Source organism: Cupressus sempervirens, chromosome 2, assembly GCF_028749045.1.
Source record: "Cupressus sempervirens isolate cs-2001-9-10 chromosome 2, ASM2874904v1, whole genome shotgun sequence".
NCBI classification, from domain to species: Eukaryota; Viridiplantae; Streptophyta; class Pinopsida; order Cupressales; family Cupressaceae; genus Cupressus; species Cupressus sempervirens.
Window position 1 is genome coordinate 743,363,781 of NC_143119.1, and position 25,096 is coordinate 743,388,876.

The 25,096-nt window shown below is 36.4% G+C and overlaps 1 protein-coding gene across 3 annotated transcripts in view; it reads right to left on the bottom strand.

The window, feature by feature from the left end:
- LOC149575521 (ketose-bisphosphate aldolase class-II family protein) overlaps positions 1–25,096 on the bottom strand; it is a 392,222-nt gene that overhangs the window by 44,574 nt on the left and 322,552 nt on the right. For all 3 annotated transcript variants that reach the window (XM_089815285.1, XM_089815286.1, XM_089815284.1), the window contains exons 30-33: positions 5,978–6,046; positions 5,618–5,788; positions 5,447–5,494; positions 5,171–5,312 (exon numbers count right to left, since the gene is read on the bottom strand). In XM_089815285.1, the coding sequence (XP_089671411.1) occupies positions 5,171–5,312; positions 5,447–5,494; positions 5,618–5,788; positions 5,978–6,046 (430 nt within the window). The remainder of the gene's footprint in view (positions 1–5,170; positions 5,313–5,446; positions 5,495–5,617; positions 5,789–5,977; positions 6,047–25,096) is intronic.

Consider the following 25,096-nt stretch of genomic DNA (forward strand, 5'->3'; position numbering starts at 1 on the left):
TCTCAACCACTCCATTTTGGTACGGAGTATAACTGGCTATAAGCTCTCTCTTTATGCCATTTTGCCTGCAAAAATTTACAAACAAATTAGAGGTATACTCCTCTCCTCTATCTGATCTAAGGACCTTAACATAGTGTCCACATTCTTTTTCAGCCAGGGCTTTAAATTCAACAAATTTATCAAATGCTTCAGATTTGCTCTTCAAAAAATACACCCATATCTTACGACTGAAATCATTTATGAATGTCATAAAATAAGTACTCCCCCTAATAAAAGTAGTTTGCACAGGGCCTACTAAATCAAAATGCACCAACTCTAATGGTGCTCTAGCCCTTCTAGAATTTTCAGAATTAAAGGGAAGCCTATGTTGCTTACCCAAAATGCAAGCCTCACACTTGTCATATGAATCTACTATGTTTGGCAAACCATCTACCATTCTTTTCTTGGACAACAAATTTAAACAAAAAAAGGCCAAGATGTCCATACCTTGGATGCCAAAGTTTGGAGGGGTCTTCATTCACGCTCCTATTAGTTGATTGTTGATGTACTACAGTACATGCATGTTTGGGAGGTGCAACATTGACTTGAGAAGAGAAGCATGTCTCTATCCTCAAAGGGAACATCCGGTTCTTTGTCATTTCGACTGCTGTAAGTAATCTATTACTCCCATCCTTCTCATGAATGACACACTTGTTATTTTCCATCAACACCTTGTATCTGTTTTGAATGAGTTGTCCAACACTCATCAAGTTGTGCTTCATACTAGGGGCAAAATATACATTCTGTATCTCCTTCTTCTCACCTTGCTTGGTGCGGACCATGATAGATCCTTTGCCCAGTATGAGAATGGTTCCATTATCTCCCATCTTAATTTCAGACTTGAAAGTCTTATCAATGAAACAAAATAAACTTTCATTACCACTCATGTGTTTGCTACAACCGCTGTCCAAGTACGATACCTCAAGGTTTCCTTCTTCACCAATGTTGCACATGATGAAGGTTGTGAGATTGTTTGCATTTCCCATGTTTACATTAGCCACATTTGCATTTTTTTTTGACTGATCACCTTGTTTTTTCCAGCATTCACTAGCATAATGCCCATACTTATGACAGTAGTAGCATTCAACATTGCTCCTATTGGAGTTGTAATTCTTCTTACCTCCTCTGGAGTTGTTTTGAGAGGTGCTTGCTCGTTTTGAGATTTCTGTACCAGCATTCCTTTGACCATTCCTTCCATGACCTCTACTTCTTGAGCCTCTACCGGAGCCATTTCTTCCTCTCCCCCTGCCTCTTGAATTCTCTTAAGCCTTAAAAGACTGCTCTTGGGAAGTTGTTGCTGATCTGTTTATCCGGTGCTCATGGGTTTGGAGAATACCCATCAACTCATCCATTGTCAACGTGGTGAGGTCCTTTGCCTCTTCAATGGTCATCACAAGATTGTCATGTTTTGGAGGTAAACTCCTCAATATCTTTTCCACAATTCTCTGCTCCTCATAATCTTCTCCATTTGATTTAAACTGATTTATCAAAGTGGAGATTTGTGAGCTGAACTCTGCAATAGGTTCATTGTCCTTTATTTGAACGTTTTGAAATTCCCTTCTGATCAGCTGTAGTTTCACTACTCTGACCTTATCAATCCCCTTGAAGTTCATCTCAAGGATATCCCATGCTTCCTTTGCATAATTTGCTACTGCAATCTTGGGGAAGACTGTCTCTATCATTGCTGCCTCAATTAGACTTAATGCCTTAGCATCCTTTCTCCTTGACTCTTTCAACTGAGTCTTTTGTGGGTTTGTGAGGGTAGCATAAAGTGTTGGGTTTGTAACATCATTGAATCTATTGATTACAAAATCCCACAAATCATTAGCTATCATTATGGTTTTCATCTTCTTTGCCCAAATGTCATAATTTTGTCCATTAAAAGACGGTGGCTGCTGCCATATCTTTCCTGCATCTTCTGCCATGTCTCCTACACAATAAACTTAAATACCCAGAAAAAGTAAATGCCCAGACTCACAAGGATTTAGGGTCAATTAGCTCAGATACCATGACAAATATACCAAAAATAGGGGGATAAACTGTGTGTTAACCCCACACAACTTGGCAGATGAAAGACCAAATCACTCAGTCAAAAAATGAGCTACTCGGCAAAAGCACAAAACCAAGAGTATGTTGAGTAATGTTAACAACTGTTGAAATAGCATGTTAACCCACGCGAAAAACACAAACTGCTTTCCAAAACAAACGCAAATAGCAAGAACAAAATGCTGCTTAGTTCTCCCTGCAACCAAGTACACAACGGAATAAACAAGGAGACAACACAAGTGCAATAGGCTGGAAGTATGCAAGATTGATTGCTTGCTTTCTATTAACGGGAAATGAACTATCTCAGAACATAAATGCAAAAACTACAACTAACTACAACTGTTGTACATAAAATAAACTTGCAGCAAGTATAGCTGCATACAAATAAGTCTGGAGCTACTCAGAGCTCTCATAAAACAGACCTGGAGCAATCACTGCTCAATAGATTAAACAACCGATGATGCTGCTGGACAAAATACTCATAAAAATTCTCTGCTGCCGCTGCTGCAAAAACTGACTTTGTATGAGAAAATAAAAAGTAAATGGAATGAATGACATTCCTTCTCTTTTGTCTTTCTGCTGTCCACAAAAGTTTACCCCTCAATTTCCAAATTTGAACTCACCTACTCACAATAAATGCATTTGACTGTTGGAATTGCAAACAGGGGATGCCAAGTTTGGTAGGTGGGCATGAGACAACAAAAAATCATTAACTATTCCAACAAAAGGTTGGAATTGGGGGTGAATGCCTTCATCTCATTTTTTCATGATTCCATTCAAGGGTCGCCTTGGTCCTAAATGCTTCTGATTCTCAGATTTCTTGGTTAGTGTGAGACTTTCAGTTTAATGTGGATGAATTTTGACATTTTCAGTTTGGTATTTGATATCATTATCTGATGATTTTGCAGTTATGAAGATCAATAGTTTTAGAGCTAAGTTTATTGGATATTGTTCGTAATGCATATATTTTTGGCGAATATATCTTTTTCTGTTAAAGTGATCAGACTTGAGCCAGGCATACTCTGTTCTTTCTCCTATTGTAGCATATTTTTCCATAGAAGGGGAGTCATCCATATTTAATTAAATTCCTAATGCTTGCGAATCTGAAAAATTGGTTGCATCTTTGGTTTATCTTGTTGGTCAACGAAACTGTTAAGCCTGCTATCTTAATTTTTAACAACTTACAAATTCAAGGATATATTATTCTCTACACAGATTAAAAAAGAGACTATACTGTGATTGAGGAGGTCACAGCATCTTAAAGAAGACAAAGTTGACCTTAATTATAGAATTCTGCATTTTTCATCAATGAATCATTGTTCACTGAGTATATCTTGTTTAAACTGATTGAGGTCACTGCCATTATTTAGGAAGTTTCTACTGAAAGATAGGCCATACTATTGTGATTAAGGGTTCCATACAGCTACTAACTGGATGCCTAGCTCAATGTTTGACTATCTTCTCGTCATTTCTAAAAGTGTATGAGATATTTCCAATCCAGTTTCAGGGATGATCAGAGGATATGAACAGCAGATTGTTTTGAATAGAAAAATTTGGAACAAATTTCAAAGTTGATATATATATATATATATTGCATATAAGTTTCTTGGTCAATAATTCAAAATGTTATGACAGTATTTCTTATTTTGTTTATTCAAACTAATCCCCAGCTGATGTAGTTGATGATCTTGAAGAGATCAATCAACTTATAGCCTGTTGATATAGATTTCAAAGTATAAATCTTCCACTGTAATCACTGGATGGTTTACCACCAGATCAATGCTACTATTGTTAAAATATCTTGGACGGTTCATCACCATATCCCTTCTATTTGAATATCCAGACTAGCCATTTGACATTAATTCAGAATTGGATGATATATTTAGCCATTTTAGCATTAATCGGAATTTTCAAATCATTATCTGCCCTTTTGGAATCGATCAATTTTGTTAGTTTGTTTCTGTTCGTAATTAGGATGGCTATCTGCTAGTATATTGCATAGCTATGATTTATGTCCTCATTCTAGTGCTCATATGCTTTCATCTTCCTTGTATTATGGTCTTGGTGATCAGAAAGGATAGGTTTTGAGTTGATCGTTAAAGTTTGGTGGATTTGAGCTATCCATCCTGCTAGGAATATACCTGGGCCCCTCTTTGGGTGCACGTATCCCTGTATCCATATCCAATACAACGGGGATACACAAAAGTTACCGTACCCACACATCCCCTAAAAACCTTGATTGTCCAACCATGCCAGATACTGTGTGATTTGATATAATTAAAATTTGACATAAATCTTCCTAAACTTAGTTTATAAAACCTCAACAATGCATTTTTGTTTTGTATAAAGAAAACTTACACCAAATGAATGAAGAGAAATGAAATGTTTTTCTATTTCAATAACCAATTTTTTTGGGGTCATCTTTGAATCCAACTCTACTATTTCCAGCACATTTTAGATTGTTAAATCAAGTTATTATTATGTATGTAGCAGTTAGTGTCTATATTTCTTTTGAAGTAATGAAAACCTCCTTTAATAACTAGAAAATTGTGTTAAATATATGTGTTTGGTTTTCTTTATGAATGTTATAACCAGTCATATTCATATTTGGGTTATAGAAAATGGCCGTATTTGTATCCAATACCATTCTGTAATGTATCTGATCTGTGTCCATTCAACTTTGATCTTCACACACTGATGTTGGCTGAAAGCCTATGTGCTTTTCTGTCCTGCTATATTCATGTGATTCATGTTAGACTATTTATACTTTTGCTTTATCACTATGAATTATGATTATTTGGTTTTAAATGTTTTTACCTGCAGGAAAAATTTTAAATTTCCCTTTGTTTTTTCACTCTGATTAGTCTTAAGCTTTAGGTTTTCTGCCTCAGTTGATAGGAAAATTGTTCAAGGAATGCTAGATTGCATTTCAATTGAGATCAGTATTATAATTTGATAACATCAGATGGCAAATGACAGAAGTGGGACTTGAAAGAGTGATTGATTGAAATTCTTTTCAACTGTGGACCATATAAAAGTTCTTATGGAATCAGAGAGAGATTTATATAAAGAAAAGGAGACTTACTACTTCCTTTTACAAGTTCCCGGCTAGTCATTATGAGTGTGTCATTTTTGGACTTCAGAAAAATATCTGCTTGTTCAACTGTGTGACTTATTTCTTCTTCCCTCTCTCCAACAGATTTCAAAGCGACAGCATCAACACTTACCTGGCACATTAAAAGGTTATCAACCAAAAGATAATTCACATTTTCAACAACAGTAAACTCTATGACAAGAATTTTATTGCTGTACAGAAGTAGAAACCATTTACTTTGAAAACCATCATTCGTGTATCACTTACTTCAATACTTCTTAGAAAATGTCCACATTGTGCTTTTAGCTCCTCAACCTACAGCAAATAAACACTTAATATATAAATGATCAATTCCTATGTTCAAACATACACTTGGATTACTCCAAAATAAAAAGAAAAATAATGCAAATAGATATAGGTTTTACAGAGGTCAAGGACCTGTTTTGTAGTCTTTGGGACATATGAACCAACTACTATAAGGCCACCATTTTGTTTTCCAAATATTCCAAGCTTACTTGGAGTGATTGGCTCCTTTGTTTTTATTCCGATACGAGCAGATACAAAACTTGCAGCTGTGCGGCATAAAAATCGTTTTCCTTGCATTTCTGCCTGTTATTCATTTATCACTATCAGATTGAGGTAATTAAAGAGTTAAATTTACATCAGAGAAAATCTTAAATTTCAAAGGAAAGATTATTATATCAAAATAAGATAACCTTGTTTAGACAAAATTCAAGGAAAGAGATGCACATCAAAGGGTTTTCTGTGCACTAACAAGAATTGAATGTAGGAAGTTACCTTGATCATGCCAGCTGCAAATACAGACATATCCCTTTCACTAGCTGCGTTGACTATACATATTGATCCCTGATGGCAAATAATAAAGAAAGATATAAGCCTCCATTTTGGTCCCTTGGTTAATGCACATACAGAAATTTGGAGTACATGAATTCTCACAATAAACTGTACAACAGTAGCATGGTTAACAGTATAAGTTTATCCCTTACACCTTAAAGCAGGATTTTTTTCCAATTATTTGTAGAACCTTCCAATGTAAAATGAAATTTTCTACATAGTTTTCTTGTTTCTTTGCGTTATCATTCATACGTAGAATTCAATCATTTTAGTTTGTATTTTATTTTTAATCTTTCATATCTTTTATTTTTGTACAAGCCAAAATTGCACTCTAGAAATGCTTTTGCATATTTTGGTTATTTGCATTGCAAGACGAAAATCACATTCCCTAGATGCATTTGCATGTAACACATTTCAAAAAAGACACGTTATTGAGTTGCACAACTTAAATTTTCTATTTAGCATGTGCCTTATTGATTATTGAGCAAATATTAATTAAGGGGTCAGATAGAATATTTACACTATATAGTTTAAATATTGATATTACGTGTAAATATTCAATTAAAAGTAACATTTTAGTTAGATGTTTTAAATAAAACATTAAAGTAAATCTCAACATTAAGTTAGACTATATAGTGCGCTATAGTCACTTAAGTGAAAAATCAAAAAGCAACTCAACCTCAAAATATAAAATAAAGTGCCCTATAATGACTCGAGTGATAAATTTTAATCATAAAGTAACTTAAAACATAACATAAAGTGAATTTAAGTTATATTTTTCAAAAATGCAACTCAACATTAGAATATAACATCCATTTTTTAAATATGCACTTGAGCTTGGAGAGTCCACTTTTTGGGGCACTTAAATGATCATATCTTTTGACTAACAAGTCCGATTAAGCCCTAAGATATACCAAATTGAAATGAAAACCGAAAGCAAGAGATTGGACGAAACAAAAAGATTAAACCAAACTAAACAAACACTTGAAAGTGCAAATAAGGACTTCGAAGGCTTTAAAAAATCAAGCATAGACTAATAAAATGAAAAAACAAAAAGGACTTGATGAAAGCCTTCATTAAAAGGATTCACTACACAAATTGGGAATGAATGGTTGATTAATGTTGGCCAATTAAATAGTGAGTTATCTCAGAGATATGCAAAGCATAGTTGAAAAAGTTTCGTAAAATTGGTGGAGGCGGTTGGGTTATACCGAAACTGATTCCACATTGAAAAAGAGGAATGTGGACCATCGTTATTGGAGAAAAAGGATGATTGCACCAGCTAGGTGCTGGAAAAGAAGAAAAACTAATTTTGAGGCACTTGTTTTAATGATGGGGCTAACTGCAGATTGCTTGCAATCTGAAAGTATGGTTCAACCATTCAACTCTAGCTTGTGAGCTATGCTCATAAACTTCTTACTTGGTGTGTCTAATGCAGGAGCATCTTGGGTGAATGACAATCTTCCATCACAATTTTTTTCTTTCCATATTCAATTTCGCATTCTTGGTGTATGTTGGAGCTTCAAGACCATAGTTTGGAGTTTTAAGGATATAATATTCGTTTTATTAATACTTGGCTTTCTTTTCAAAAATCCGAGGCAAAAAGGGTGTTTTATGTGAGTTTAAAAATATTATGTTTCATAAATGAAAGGGTTCAAAGTTTGGAGGGATTAATTGGCATATTGTAAAATTAGAAATGAATTAATTTACTCAATTTGAATGCCTAGGGAAGTGTTCATAAAGCAAGTGGCCATTGGCATCCCATTCTTTTTTTATGCCTAGAAATGGAGGGAAAATATATGTTTGCCAAAGTAAGGTATTGTATACCTCCAATGGATATGCATCACAAGGATGACATCTTGAAAATGCTTGATCTTTTTGCCAAGTGAAATTAATGATGGCATACTTTTAGTTCTTAAAACTTGAGTAGCACACCATGCAGTAGTTTGTAGTTATGGATGAGCGTTGGAGGCTGCTCCAGTCTTTGAATTGCTTTAGGAAAAATAAGTTCATTTAACTACCATTGTCAACAATAAAGCGAATAAGTTGTCCATTGACCCACATTTAAGGATTAGAATTGGAAGATGAGGCAACACTCATAGTTGCTACCATGGCATTGAGCTCACAATTCATGATATACTTTACTTTTTCTTGCATCATTATGGTGGAGCTCGAAGTTTTCTGTGTAAGAAATTGATGTCTGAAGCTACCCATTCTTCTTGTTGTCCCTTGCTTAGAAGGGAGATAAGAAGATGTTTGAATACTCATTTCTTATAAAAGGCACAGTTGCTCAAAGCCTATGGAATTCGACAATTAAAACAATCACTAAAAGAGATGAACTTGAGGGTTTCATTATACAAGGGATTCTTTCATTTCTACCTTAAAGGCATTAAATACATTTAACATTCTTCACATGAATAATTACTTCCTGACATAATGTTGTCCTACATTTTGTAATTACAAATGCAGGTAACAATACATAACTTTTTCAACTTAGTTTCGCATTTCTCCAAGTTAGTTCGTTATTTAATTGGATAATATTGATCAACTAATCAACCCCAATTGATATAATGAATCCTTATTTTGAAGGCTTTCGTCAAGTCTTTTTAGTTTTTCTATTTGTTGAGCCTATGCTTGATTTTTGAAGCCTTTATCGTCCCTTTTCTCATTTTTGAGTGTGTGCTTGTTATCTTTTGGTCTTTTGATTTTGCTCAAATCGCCTTCAGTTTTCCCTTCGATTTGGTCTATACTGTAGCTCAATTGGAATTGGCAGTCAAAAAATATGATCATTTTAGTGCCCAAAAAGTGGACTCTCCAGGTGCAACTGCATGATTTAAAAAATCATGTTATATTTTAAAGTTGACATTCACTTTTTGAAAAATATAACAAAAATCCATTTTATTTTATGTTTTTAATTTACTTTATCACTTAAGTGATTATAGTGCACTTTATGTTATATTTTCATGTTGAGTTACTTTTTAAAATTTTTCACTTAAGTGACTATATTAACTATATAGTTTGATTTAATTTTTTTTTTAAATTCAAAATATCTTAGTAAATATTACTTTTTGAATAATATTTGAACATCATATATTAAATTATATAGTATAAATAGTATTTATGACCCAATTAAGTGATATTTCTTCAAAAAATAATTAAACATGTGCTTAATTAATCACCTTTTTGACTCATTTGCATATAAAATATGCAAATGCTCCTAGAGAATGCGTTTTTGAACTAAAGGCATGTAAATGCCTTTAAACTTAAAATATGCAATGAGCCTTCTAGAGTGCGCAATGCAAATTCAAGTTTTAAAAATGTACAATCACCCTTCTAGAGTGCGTTTTACACTAAATGGTTGATCAATTTCATAGTTTTAAAACATGCAATGCTCCTCCAAGAGTGTGTTTTGCACCTTGAGGGCATATGACATATTTTTAAAATGTGTAATGACACTCTTAAGAGTGCATTTTACATGGGCAAGTCATATGACATATTTTTAAAATGTGTAATAGCACTCCAAGAGTGCATTTTTGACCAAATACATATTTTAAAACATGCAAACACTCCTCAAGAGTGTGTTTGGCATGAAAAAGGCAAAAGACATTTATTTTAAAACATGTAATCCCTCCTAGAGAATGTGTTTTGCATGTATTTCATGCATTGGCAAAGATTGAACCTGTTTTTGAAGATTCAAGGGTAAAAAACTTCACATTTTCTTTCTCAAAGAATGCGTTTTTCATTAAAAGTGCTTTAGATCTGCCCACATAATGGCTTAAAATCCATCAGAAGGGGGGCATTTTTTAGTTTTAATGCATACACATGCATTTGGGGGTCATGCGTTTGCATACCAAAGACAAAATTGACTAAGATTTTGCATTTGTTGAGCCACGTTTTGGTGAAAAACGCCCAAATTTGGGGCAATTCTGATTATGTTTTGGCTTAAATAGAAGTCGTTTTGAGGTTTTGATCCATATATTTGCTATTGAAGAACACGTTTTTGTCTTTAGATGTCAAAAATGCTTCATTTCATGCCTTCTATGAATCACGTTTTTTGCTAAAAATGCCCAAATATTTGGGTTTTTATCCCCTTTTTTTGCATTTTGGAGTCACATTTGTGCATTTGGGGTCATGTATATGCATTTGGGAAAGACGTTTTTGCATTCCCAAGTTAAAAACGACTCAAATACATGCATTTTTTGGCCACATTTTTGTTAACGAACACCCCAAAAATGGCATTTCCAGCCCATACGTTTTAATCAATAGAGGTCATTTTTGAGTTTTTAATGCATGCTATTGCCTTTGGAGACCACGTTTTTGGCATTCTCATGTTAAATTCAACCATTGAATGCTCATTAATTATTCATATTTGCAAGTGTGGAGGAAGTTAAATAGTTTTTTGTAAATCCAGATCTAAGGGAGAATTAATCTTCAGTCTATAAAACTTGCTATTTTGGCTCTTTGATCTCTAAGTAAGTGGACATTTTGAATCTTGGTTACTAATTCATACTTATCTTGCTATTTTGATGCATATTTTAGCTTGATGTTTCACACTTGTTCATATATATGCCATAAAAAGTGCATTTTGCCTTCAAATATGATGAAAAATCTCATTTTCACACTTTTGAATTTTCTCCAAACTCGAAATTCGAATTTGCACATGAAAACAACTTGCTTGTTGACATGTTTGACTCTAAAACCAAATGTATGTGTTTGCTTTGTTCTTGTTTTCATTGTTTGTTTGTTTGTTTTCTCGTTTTTCTTCTTTTGGAAGAAGTTGCAAGTTCTTTCCCAAGAATTTGAGCACATTTCACTTCACTCCACCTTCCACCATTTCATTCCACATCCATCATTACATGCCACTAAACATTGCATCTCATTCCCACATGCGATTACATGTAATCTCATCTTCCATCCGCATTGACATGTAATTCCATCCTTCATATGCATTTACATATAAACCTATTTTCCAAACCCACTTACATGTAATCTCATCCTTTGAACCTAATTACATGATTACATGTAAATCACTTTATATGTAATGACATCTAGAGAACCCATTTTTGACTAAAGGTCACACTTGTAAAGTCAAAAGTTGTGATGTTCCCATTATAAAATAAATTTTAATTAAGCTATTGTAATTGGGCCGGTTGATTTAATATATCTCAGACCCATTTTAATTTTTGTTTCCATAGTTTGTGTTGCCGTTAGCTATCTTTGTACACCCTCGAAAGTTTTCCTTGACGGGTATTTAAGCACGGTATATAGGTAGTTGTTAGGTATGCAATTTGGATTATTTTCTCTATACTGTGAATTCCTGTTGGGATTCTTTGTTGTTCACCATTTTGGAAGTGAAAGATCTTCCCTATTTGGTCTTTTCAGTTTTGGTGGGATTCAACCCTCACCCTATTCTGTCGCATGTAATACTTCTCTTGGATTTGGCAAATCGGAGCACCATCTTTTGGCAAATATTAATTGAAGGTTATTTATATTCAAAATCTCCATTCTTGTTTGGCATGATCTAATGTATTCGGGATTAATAGTTAAGTATAGATTTGAAACCATTCTTTCTCCAGATTCCATCCACAACTCGCAACATTCAGGGAAAATACCGTACAACCCCCGTAGCATCTTCCTCCTTGCATTCCGTACGACCTCCCATCCATACGACTTGTCCTACCAAACCATATGGCCAGCCTCTTAATACCGTATGGCCAACATTAAGCATACTGTACGACAAACACCAACACTACATAGCCTCATTCACCATATGACTCACATTGCTTCCCCGTATAGTGATCTGATTTAGGATCTACAAGTTTTATGACTTAATCCCAACAATCAGATATACTTTCCCGATCCAAGCAATAAATGCGTGGCTATGTATTTAAAACCATTGAAATTACAAGAAGATTAAAGCATAAACACTTATTTTAACAATGTGTTTAATTACATAGAATAAATAAATTGAAAGAATTGAGAGAATAAGAAAGAGAATAAAGAGACACAAACAATTTGATATAGAGTTCATCCAGGTAGGACTATGTCTCCGGGTCCACTTCTCAATCGAGGGACCATTCTATTAAATTTGTCAAGCAAAATTGCTTTCTTACAAATTTCAAGCTCTAGGCCTTCACAATCTCTTTCTTCTTTTACAATTTTTGGTGTAGAATAACACTTTGTAAAATCTCTCCTAAGAATTCAATAATTCCCTCCTATTAATCTCTCTCAACAATTTTTTTTCTCCCAAAGACTAATTTCCCACAAGAAGTTCTTCTCCCAAGTCTAGTTGTCTTCTAAAGGAGAGTAACTCCCTTTTTATACATAAAAATTAGTCATATTTGATCTAAAACCAAATAACCACATAATAACCATTTTCCCATTTTAACATAACAAATTAACAAATATAAAACCATATGAAAACCTCCTTTGACTTCTTGTAAATTATAAGCCATATAAAATAAACAAATCCCTTTTGGATGGATAAGTTTAAGATATTGTTATAATTATTTGTTTATATTTTGAGGAGATTTTCTTTTAAATCTCATCATTTTTTTGGAAATAAAGTACACGTCCACCATTTTAATAAATAAAAAATGTTGTAGTGGTAAGTAAACTTAGGGGGATTTTTTTTTTCCACATCAGGATGGTGACTAGATTTATGATGTCATCAAAATTACTTTTTGTCTTGAAAACTTCAAGTTGTCATAACTTTTTCATATGACCTCCATTTTCGACGAAATGAACACCATTGGAAAGCTTTCGACAAGCTCTTTCATTTGAAATCCATTGTTGACCACTTTTGAGATATTTTTCACCTTTTTACGGCCTTTGGTCTCGATTTGACCAAACTTTGACTGGTCGTAACTTTGTCATCTAAACTCCAATTTTGCTCGTTCAAGTTGCGTTGGAGTTAGAATCATGAGGACTTCAACAGGTACTGATTATTAGAGTTTTGGAGATACTTCAAATTTCAGTGAAAATATCCTCCGAATCAAGCCTCCCCACTAAAAAAGAGCTTTCGGACCTTCGAAAGTTTATTTTTACATAAAATGAAAATGAGGGCATGTTTGCCTCACTTGTCCAGTATCAACTGTACAAACTGCTGGAATTTTGAATATCTGAACCATCAAACACATTATGAAGAATGACATAACACTAGTAATGCAATCGACCATATATCCACCAGTGTTCATTGTTACATCCATCACCCACATAGTACCAACTAGTAGTAATAGAAGCAACAAAACTGAAATAACTGATGAAATGGAAAAAGTATCAACATTTTGGACCTATCGTATAGAAACATCATCGGATAATGAACCCTTCAAATCCTCTTTTACCATCATGGGCTGAAGACTTGATTCTGCTTGCACCTGATCCTCACTAGCTACTGCAGACATGAGAGTTAGTTTACTGCTTGCATTTACAATCATTTTCAAATGTCTTACAATTGATTCTTTATTCTTCATGCGATGAGCTCTTATAATGTATTCAAATCCATTTTTAAACAAATGATACTTGTTATGTTCCCTGTAGAAGATAGCTTTCCTATCATATAAGTACGGGCTACCCAACACAATCCCACAGATATCAAGTGGAATCATATCAAATTCAACCTCATCTACAAACTTATATGTTATTGAAAATCTTAACTTACATTGCTTAGTGATTCACAATTTGTTATCATTGTGCACCCAACCTAGTGGATAAGGTCTCTTATGTGGCTTAGTTTCCAATCCCAACTATTTAATGACTTCTTCTGAAATCAAATTGACTTGGGACCCACTATCTATCAATGTATCGATTTTAGTGTTCTTTGAAATCACCCTTATATGAAAAAGTTCGCACCTTTTACTATCTTCAGGAACAACATGACTTTTGGAAGTGGAAGCATATGAAACATTAGTGGTAGAATCAACAAAAGATTTACCTTTCAAACCCACAATTGATATTTTTGTTTCATCATCAGAATCTGATCCAAGATCTTGAACAATAGCCACAGTCTTTTGCTTTCCTTTGTTATTATTCTTAAACCACTTTGGTTTCAATTCAGGATGCAGTTTCCAACACTTCGCATCTGCATGTCCTTTCTTTTGACAATGTGAACACGTAGGCTTTTCACCTTCCTCTTTCTTCACTGTGGCTACTTTCTTGCCCTTCTTGTGTCCTTTAGGAGGAACAAATTCTTTCTTTGAACTGAAACTTGTGTTTCCTCCACCTGCTTCAATATGAGTTGCTTGAACACATACTTCATCAAAGTTAGAAGGACCAAATATCAATATTGTATGCTTCAAATAAGGATGCATTCCACCTATATACTTTTATAGAGTATCTTGCATGTAAAGAGGAATTCCAAGAGTTAATACCTTCTTTCTAAACATCTGCGTATACTCTTGCATAGACTGCCCTTTACCTTCCTTGAGATTTTGCCAATCCATAATAGCTTGTTGCAAATAACCCAAAGGATAAAATTGTTTCTTCAAAGTAGAAGTAAATTCATACCAAGATGAAATGATTTTCATGTGTAGCAAGATCATCCTGGATCTTTGTCTCCCACCAGACTAATGCAGTACCTCCCATTCTGAGAGATGCTAGCTGGATTTTGGAAGAATCATCTAAAATGTTTTTCACCCTGCAATACACTTCAATCTGCTTAAGCCAATTATCCAATTTTTCTACGTCCAACTCACCATTCAAATCAAACTTCACATCAAGCTTTAACAAGGGTGTCTTCACATAATGTTTCTTTTTGGAAGAAGTAGATAGAGAAGAAGAAGAGGATGAAGAAGATGAAGAAGATGGGGATGGAGGTTTAGGAGACTAGCACCTCCTACTCCTTTGCCTTTGTCATCTTTTGATTAAGATTTTTCTTCCTCCTTCTTAGCCTTGTCCGCCTTTCTCGACTGTCGTTCATGCCTTTCTTGAAGAAGAATGTCCACCAAAGCTTTCAACTCCACAAAAGCTCTTTAGAAGGCTTCTGCATCAAACTCAGAAAGATTTTGTTCAGATGCCATGACTTGCAAAAAAGTTCTTCTTTTTCCAATATCTGGATTGAACTCTGCAAGTTCACCTTCTCCTTGTTTCAACTTCAACATGGTTAACATTCACCACCCGCAGTTTCACTGCAAAACCAGGGTCTGATACCAAACTTGATCTGATTTAGGATCTACAAGTTTTATAACTTAATCCCAACAATCAGATATACTTTCCCGATCCAAGCAGTAAATGCGTGGCTATGTATTTAAAACCATTGAAATTACAAGAAGATTAAAGCATAAACACTTAATTTAACAATTGTTTAATTACATAGAATAAATAAATTGAAAGAATTGAGAGAATAAGAAAGAGAATAAAGAGACACAAACAATTTGATATGGAGTTCATCCAAGTAGGACTACGTCTCCGGGTCCGCTTCCCAATTGGGCGACCGTTCTATTAAATTTGCCAAGTAAAATTGCTTTCTTACAAATTTCAAGCTCCAAGCCTTCACAACCTCTTTGTTCTTTTAAAATTTTTGGTGTAGAATCACACCTTGTAAAATCTCTCCTAAGAATTCAATAATTCCCTCCTATTAATCTCTCACAATAATTTTTTTCTCCCAAAGACTAATTTCCCACAAGAAGTTCTTCTCCCCAGTCTAGTGGTCTTCTAAAGGAGAGTAACTCCCTTTTTATACATAAAAATTAGTCATATTCGGTCTAAAACCAAATAACCACATAATAACCATTTTCCCATTTTAACATAACAAATTAACAAATATAAAACCATATGAAAACCTCCTTTTGGCTTCTTGTAAATTATAAACCATTTAAAATAAACAAATCCTTTTTGGATGGATAAGTTTAGGATATTGTTTTAATTATTTGTTTATATTTTGAGGAGATTTTCTTTTAAATCTCATCATTTTTTGTGGAAATAAAGTACACGTCCACCATTTTAATAAATAAAAAATGGTGTAGTGGTAAGTAAACTTAGGGGGATATTTTTTTTTTCCACATCAAGATTGTGACTAGATTTATGATGTCATCAAAATTACCTTTTGTCTTGAAAACTTTAAGTTGTCATAACTTTTTCATATGACCTTCGTTTTCGACGAAACTAACACTATTGGAAAGCTTTTGACGAGCTCTTTCATTCGAAATCCATTGTTGACCACTTTTGAGATAATTTTTTCACCTTTTTACAGCCTTTGGTCCTAGTTTGACCAAACTTTGACTGATCGTAACTTTGTCATCTAAACTCCAATTTTGCCTGTTCAAGTTGCGTTGGAGTCAAAATTGTGAGGACTTCAACATGGTACTGATTATTAGAGTTTTGGAGATACTTCAAATTTCGGTGAAAATATCCTCCGGATCATATAGCCATCAACTACTCCCTCAACCATATGGCCCCCTCATACACCACCGTACGACCTCCAAGGAACACACCGTACAACCTCCAAGCACCCACCGTAGGGCCCAACACAATCTGTACATCATCTTGGTCCAACCGTACGTCACCCTCTTTGTCTATCGCGTTACAATGCTTGTCTATTTGGAATTAAACGAATTTGGGAACATCACAATGGTATTAGAGCTTCGATCCTGCCAGCTTGTGGATAGTGAATGAGAGTTTATAGCTGAAAGAGAAGAAGAACCCATTCCATTGATAGAATGGCTACCGAACTGGAACCCATAGCTGCCAAACTCTAGCACGACTAAGAGAACTTGTTAGGAATCAGGCATAGATCAATGATACTCAGTGACTCATGGAAGAGACTCTCAAGAAGTTGGTAAACAATAAAATATCCAGAGAACAAAATGGTCATAGCGCGGACTTGGTATCGGGTAAAACAAACCCTCATCCAACACGCTCTCGACCTTCCATGCCATCTTTTCCCCTACGAACAGAGACACCATCCGGAGGGAAGCAACCGACCTTCGAAGAAATGTAAGAATAATTGAGAGAAGACTAGAAGAATGCCAATTTTGAGGAAGATATATCCTACAAAGATTATGCAAATTTGAGAATGAGATATTCAGGAGGCGGAAACAGAGGATATTTTAATGATGATCTCAGAAGGAAGTTGAGTAAAGTAAATCTATCAACATTTGATGGATTTGGATCCATATTTGCGCAAGCGTGGGTAATGAAGGTAGATACTTACTTCCAGCTCAATCCCATGCCAGAGGAAGCAATTAAATTTGCAGATTTACACTTGGAGGGAGTTGCGCATGAATGGTGGCATCACGACATCATCACACTTGAGCATGATCAAATAAATTCCTATGCATAATTCACCGAGAGATTGATAGATCAATTTGACTGTAAAGATCCATAACTCAATTTCAAAGATTTGACACAACTGAGGCAAACTGGATAGGTTGACTAGTACATTGCAGAATTTCTGTTCTGGTCACAGACATTTCTAAAAGAAGACGAATAGTGCAATTCATTGAGGGATTGACAGAACCTCTAAAAGGTTGGGTAAAAGGGTTCAATCCTACCACCCTGTAGGAGGCTATTAAGAAGGCAAGGAGTATGGCATCATCATCAACGTCATCCTCATGAAGTTACTGACATTCCAAACTGCCAGTATTTCCAAAGGACAAAGATAACAAACCCCCACTGAGGAAGCCATAGGTGGACGAAGCTACCAGACAGGAGCTCCAAAGGAAGAAATTATGTTTCAACTGCAAAGGACCATGGGAACCTGAGCACAAATGCCTCGGAAAAGGAAAGATCCACTACATTGAGGTCGTGTCCGATGATGAGGACGAACAGGAAGAAATACCCTCCGAAGACAACCAACACCACGACGACACCAACATGGCTAGTTTGAACCGCACGGAAAGAATTGAAATGTTGGTATGGCACGAAGGCACTATCGCCCTAGTCGGTAGTCTGAGGTGCATGATTTTTCGTGAATAGGGAACCCTTCAAGGACAAAGGGTTATGATAATGTTCGATAGCAGAGCCACTCTAAGCTTCATAAACTCCTCTCTGGTGAAACAAAGAGGTCTACCTACGGAGACGAACGCAGGATTTTAGGTCAAAGTTGCTGAAGGGACTCTCCTACCCTGCACACACCTTGTTCCTCAGCTAGGTATCACAATGACGAATCACATGGTGATCAAGGATTTCTTCATGGTGGACCTTGGTGATATGGAGGTTATTCTAAGCATACAATGGATGGAGACACTTGATGAATACACTCAGAGCTTCAAACGGATGGACTTCACTTTTGTTGTCGATGTAAAGAAGATTGTTCTCCGCAAAATGGCAAATGAAGGTGCGAAGGAAGTTTTTGCACGTCGGATGGAGGCAATTTTTAGGCGTGATGACGTTGCATGAGCTGCACATTGTTTTGTCTCGATGAAACCTATAAAAAGGCAACGAACACCTCCCCAGGATGATGATCTCCAGAATATTGTGAGTGAACATGATAAAGTCCTTATTGACGTTCCTCCTGTCATACCGCCTCATCAAGGGTTTAAACATACTATCAAGTTGAAAATTGCAACCAAGCCGGTCATAACCACACCATACCGCCATCCCAAGAAATTCAAAGATGAGATTGAAAAGACTATTTTGGAACTGCTGGAGAAAGGATGGATCCGTCCTAGTTCTAGCCCCTTCGCATCATCAGTGGTATTGGTCAAAAAGGATGGGATGTTGTGCATGTGCGTGGGCTACTGTGTGTTGAACAAAAGGACAATAAAGAATAGATATCCCATTCCAAGGATAGATGAGTTGCTGGATAAATTACATGGCGCAATATATTTTTCGAAAATAGATCTTCGTTCCGGATACCATTAGATCCGCATGAGGGAGGAAGACATGAAAAATACGACCTTTCATTGTCACTACAGGCATTATGAGTTCCTGGTCATGCCGTTCGGATTAACAAATGCACCTGCTACATTCCAATCATGCATGAATCTCATATTCAACAAACAATTGTGTAAGTACTTACTAGCATTTTTTGATGATATTCTTATTTATGACAAGACATGGGAAGAGCACTTGAAGCATTTGGATGAAGTCCTACGGATCATGAAGGATCATTCCTTGTTCGCTAAGCGATCCAAGTGTAAATTCGGTATGACGGAAATATTGTACTTGGGGCATGTTGTCAGTAAATATGGAGTTCATGTTCATCGGGAGAAGATTCAGGCTATCCTTGATTGGCCTCCCTCGAAATCACTTACGGAGTTGCGAGGATTTTTTGGACTATGTAGTTATTATTGGAGGTTTGTAAAAGGGTTCTCTTAGCTCAGTGTCCCATCAATAGATTTGACAAGAAAGGGTTCCTTCTAGTGGAATGAAAAAGCACAACTCACTTTTGATAAGTTGAAAGAAGCAATGAGCACTTGTCTCGTACTTGCATTGCTTGATTTCACTCGACCTTTCATTCTAGACTGCGATGCATCCGGAGAAGGCATTGGCGCGGTACTGATGCAAAATAGACACCCCATAGCCTATGAGAGCAGGAAGCTTACGCAAACAGAACACTTATATTCCATTTATGACAAAGAGATGCTGGCCATCGTATATGCACTAACCAAGTTCCAATAGTAATTGGTGGGTGACAAGTTTGTGATTCGTACGGATCACAATAGTTTGAGGTTTTTTTTGGAGCAACGAGACTTGAACGAGAGGCAACAAAAATGGGTAAGCAAGGTACAACCTTTTGATTTTGACATTGAATATGTAAAAGGAAAGAACAATGTGGTTGTAGATGCTTTGTCCAAGAAACCCACTATCTACTTACTAACCTAGATTTCAGCTGACTGGAAAGCGCATTTGTTGGTAGAATATTCCAAAAACACATTTGCCTGTGAGTTAATGATGGCAACACACAAGATGATCGGTACAATGTGGTGGATGACATCATTTACTATAATAATCGGATATTTTTAGTGCCGGAATCCAAATTGAAGTAGAAAATCTTGAAGGAGCTCCACAACTCACCCTTGGATGGGCACCCGGGCTTCCTCAAAATGTACAGACGTCTCAGGGAGAGGTTTTCATGGAAAGGACTTAAAGGAGATGTATTGTAGTATATAAGAGAGTGTGCGGTCTGCCAATAGAAAAAATCTAAACATACTCTACCTGCCGGTTTATTACAACCTCTGCCAATTCCAAAACAGAAGTTGGAAATATCTCAATGGATTTCATTATTGGACTTCCCAAGGTGAATGGAAAGGATTGTATTTATGTGGTGGTTGACAGATTGACCAAGTATGCACATTTCTTCGCCATCTCGGACTTTCAGGCCGCACAGGTAGCCGATCTATTTTTTAGAGAAGTTTTTTGTCTGCACAGGTTACCTCGAAACATTGTTAGCGATCGGGATGGACGATTTACCAGTATCTTTTGGACAAAACTGTTTCGATTGGCAGCAACAGAATTGTCGCCAAGCATTAGTTATCACCTTTAGATAGATGGACAGACAAAGATTGTGAGCAAGTGGCTTGGAGGTTACCTACGGAATTACATTTTGGTACAAAAACGGGCATGGGTCAAATGGATGCACCTAGGGGAATATTGTTACAATACCACTTACCACATGTCCATCGAGATGGCACCGTTCAAAGCACTATACGGTTATGAACCCCTTTCCTTCATCGACACAGTTCTAGGTGATAGTTGCGCACCAAGGGCAAGGGACTGGCTTCAGGAGGGACAAGATATACTGAGATGCTTTAAGGAAAATTTACAATAGGCACAGAATCAACAGAAAATCTACGCTGAAAGACATCAAATCAAGAGAACTTTTGGAGTAGGAGACTTGGTCTATCTCAGATTTCAACCATATCGACAAATCCTCATTGAAGGAAAAGGGGAAAGAAAAATTGAAGCCATGATTTATGGTCCTTATCGGGTAGTTCGCCGCATTGGTGAAGTTGCCTATGAGTTGGAACTTCCAGAGGGGAGTCGTATTCATAACATTTTTTCATGTCTCCTGCCTCAAGAAAGTTTTGAGATAGAACATCACGGTAGTGGCAGACCTTCCACCGCTCAATGAAGAAGGAAAGCTTGTAGTGGAACCAGCCGAGATCATCAAAGCATGTGAGAAGATCCTGTGGAACTGCATGGTGAAGGAATATTTGGTACGTTGGAAACATTTGCCGTCAGACAACGCGACGTCAGAGGGCGAGCACATTCTACATCATCCGACATTGCATTTGCTTGAGGACAAGCAAAATTTGGGACGAGAGGATTGTGATGTTCCCATTATAAATAAATTTTTAATTAAGCTATTGTAATTGGGCTGGTTGATTTAATATATCTTGGACCCATTTTTATTTTTGTTTCTGTTGTTTGTGTTGCTGTCGGCTATCTTTGTACACCCTCGGAAAGATTTCCCCGATGGGTATTTAAGCCAGGGTAATGTGACTCGCGCGAGTCAGCGAGCCACGCTGACCTCGCCGAGTCACAATGACTCGTGATTCACGAGCGGCGAGTCACGGAGAGTGAGTCGCGTGACTCGTGAGTCACGGAGTGACTTGCCTAACCCGGCTGAGCTTGACTCGGCCGCGGCAAGCAAAATTTCGGCTATTAAAAAAATAAAATTTTTCAACTTTTTTTAATGTTTTTTTTTTACATATCTCACTGATATAACCTTAAAAGGGCTCCCATAACAGTCTTTAGGGAAAAGAAGAAAGAGAGAGAAAGGTAGAAGAGAAATAGAGTTTTCTTGTTTTGCAACCAGCTGAAAGGAGGAGGAGAAAAGCTTGCATTTAGATCATCAAGAAGTTTATAGGAGCTCTTCTCATCACTTCCCAAAGCATTTGAAAGAGGTAAGACTTGATTGTTTAGATTTTGATGATTTTTTTGTCTATGCTTATGGGTTTTTTGCATGAATTTTTTTTGTTTGTTTATGAGTTTTTTTATAACTTTAGATCTTCATAAAATGCAATGCTGAAATGGTAATATTTGGTCTAAAATGTCTTACAACAACCTTTACCTTTTTCCTTAATTAAATCATAATGGCTTCAGGAGGTAAAAAAACCCAAGCTCTCTAAAGGCAACAAAAAAGATGAGTGTTGAAGGTTCACCATAGAATTTCCGGGTAGAAGGAGAACTCAAACAAAATGCCTATTTTGCAAAACCATTAATAGTGGGGGGATAAGTAGATTAAAATACCATATTGCTAGCTTACGTGGTCATGATATTGAGCCTTGTGGAGCTGCAACTGTTGAGGCTCAACGTTTTTGTTATGTAGCCTTGGAAAAATATGAACAAGAAAAAGAATTAAAAAAAAAACAATTAGAAGAGTTAGCTTTGATTGGTTCTAGTTCCCTTCCATGCTCATCTGCAAATGTTTCTGAGTTAGTAGGCTGTGTTGGAGAAGGTTCTTCCCGTCCCCCCTACCGTCCTAGTGCTTCTGTTGCTTGTGCTTCTTCTACATCTATTCCTTGCACTTCTAGTGATGCTACTGCTGCTGCCCCTTCTAGTAGTGCTGCTCTTCTTCATCCTAGAGTCAGAAAATCTAGTAAGTTGAACGACTTTTTTGTACCACGTACCACTCCTGGTGCACAACCCTCACTTGAGAGCATGGGCTGGAATAGGGAGATACATGAAGTTGGAGTAAGAGCAATTTGCAAGTTTTGGTTTTTCTGCGACATTCCATTTATAGCAGCCAGGTACTTCAAGTTTTCAACTTCATTTATATTTGATTGTTTTACGGTTTAAGTTTTAAAATTTATATTCAATTTTATACTTTTAACTTGATGTTTGAAAATTTGAAATATGCTAATTAAAATGTTTTTATAAATGTAATAGGACTCCTTATTGGCAGGGGATGATTGATGCAGTTTCCATTTGTGGTGCGGGGTTCAAAGCCTCCACTGAAGATGAGTTGAGTGGCCCCCTCTTGCTAGATATGGTTGAGGAGATAAAAGTTGAGTTGGAGGACCACAAAAAGATTTGGGGCCAAAAGGGGTGTACCATCATGACAAATGGATGGACAGATAGGAGGTTCAGAATCCTCCTAAATTTTCTTGTTTCTAGCGGAGGTAATTCATCATGCTCTACTTCTTGAAGTCTAAAATTTAATGTATACTATTATTGAATAATGACAATTTTGTTTTATTGAGTATTGATTCTTGAATGATAATTATTTTGTTTAATTTTCACTTTCAGGATCCACCATGTTTTTGAGGTCCATAGATGCTTCCTCATTTGTGAAAATTGCAAAATTCTTATGTGAGACTATTGAGGTCATAAGGGAGGTGGGGGAAGACAATGTTGTCCAAGTGGTGACAGATAATGTAGCTAATTATGTCGCTGCAGGTAAAATTTTAACTTCTAACTTTCTAAGTTCTACTTCTAAGAAATTTCTTTTAGTTTTTCATTAAATTTTGAAAATTAAAAGTTTTTTAATACATCAAAAATTTTCATTGTTTACTAACTAATTTAAAATTGCTGCAGGAAAACTATTGATGGAGAGACACCCAAAAATCTTTTGGACTCCATGTGCGGCCCATTGCATCGACCTCATGTTAGAGGATATTGGCAAGCTTGTATGGGTGAAATCATGTGTTATCAAGGTCAAAAATCTTTGTAAGTTCATCTATAATCATGCCTTGGTCCTCAGCACTATGAGGAAATACACGACGGGAAAGGAGTTGGCTCGTCCTGGTATCACAAGATTTGCCTCTAACTTTATCACACTAAAATCCTTGCTGAGTTCAAGGTTAGAGTTGAGGTGCATGTTTGTTGGTCCAGAATGGAGTTCCTCCTCCTTTGCGAGCAGCCCTGCAGGGATAGATGCAACAAAATGCATTTATGATGATGATGATTTTTGGGAGCCATGTTTGAAGATTGTGGAGGTAATTTAAAATTTAAATTTTAAATTTTAAAAGCTTAAGTCTTAAAATTTTATAAATTAATTTGTCTCATACATATTTTTGTTTTATTTTCATTGTGCAACTTTGCAAAGTTTCATCATTCACTAAATTGTTTTTTTGTTTAATTGTTTTGTAGATCACCGAGCCCCTTGCAGCCCTCCTACGAGTTGCTGATGGCGAGAAGCCCTCTATGGGCTACATTTATGAGGGCATGGATAGGGTCAAGGAGACTATTAAGGCCGAATATGTAGGAGTTGAGGAAAACGATGGTCCTATTTGGGACATAATTGATAGGAGATGGCAAAATCAGCTTCATAAGCCCATCTACGTAGCAGCCTATTACCTCAATCCGGCATACTATTTCCTTGATGATTTCAAGGCAGATGAGGAGGTTCTTAGTGGCCTATACACAGTGGTATCGAAGATGTCCCCTAATCCCACAGATATATTGCTTGAGATGGATGCCTATAATAATGCATCAGGGCCCATTTTTTCAAGTCAAATTTGCAAAGAAGGTCGTACAAAATTGCAGCCAGGTAAAGATTGCAGCTTAAGCCTTATACAATATAGTTTCTAAATTTCTAGCTTTAAACTTAAAGTTCAAATTTTGAAATGAGACTAATATTTTTTTGTTTTCCATTTTTCAAAATTCAGATAGATGGTGGCAAATGTTTGGGCTTTCAATCAAAAACCTTCAGCAAATCGCCATCCACATTTTGAGCCAGCCAAGTAGCGCTCCTGGATGTGAGCGCAACTGGAGCATGTTCGAGCACATCCACTCGAAGAGGCGTAACAGGTTGTCTGTGCAGAAAATGAATAGTCTAGTCTTTGTGCACTACAACCTGCGCATTAGGATCAGGGAGATTTTGGATAGTGACACTTCTTCGATTACTCTAGAGGAGGTTGATCCAGAGTCTGATTGGATCACTGAGGCTACTGATCCTGTCTTTGATGATAAGGACCTACAGTGGCTTGACCAGGCAGATAGAGAGGGCTAGGCTGAGGCTGTGGCTATGGCAGCAGAGGACCAGACTCAGAGAGCTCCAATTGTTCCTAGTGGCACCTCACAGACATTGGCAGAGCCAAAGGCAGAGAGTACAGTTGATCCTAGAGGCACCTCACGAGCTGATGCTATGGCTACTGAGACATCCAGGACCGACCTTAGACACCTTACTAAGAGGCATTTTGTAGGTTATACTGAGCTTGAGGTTGAGGTTGAGGC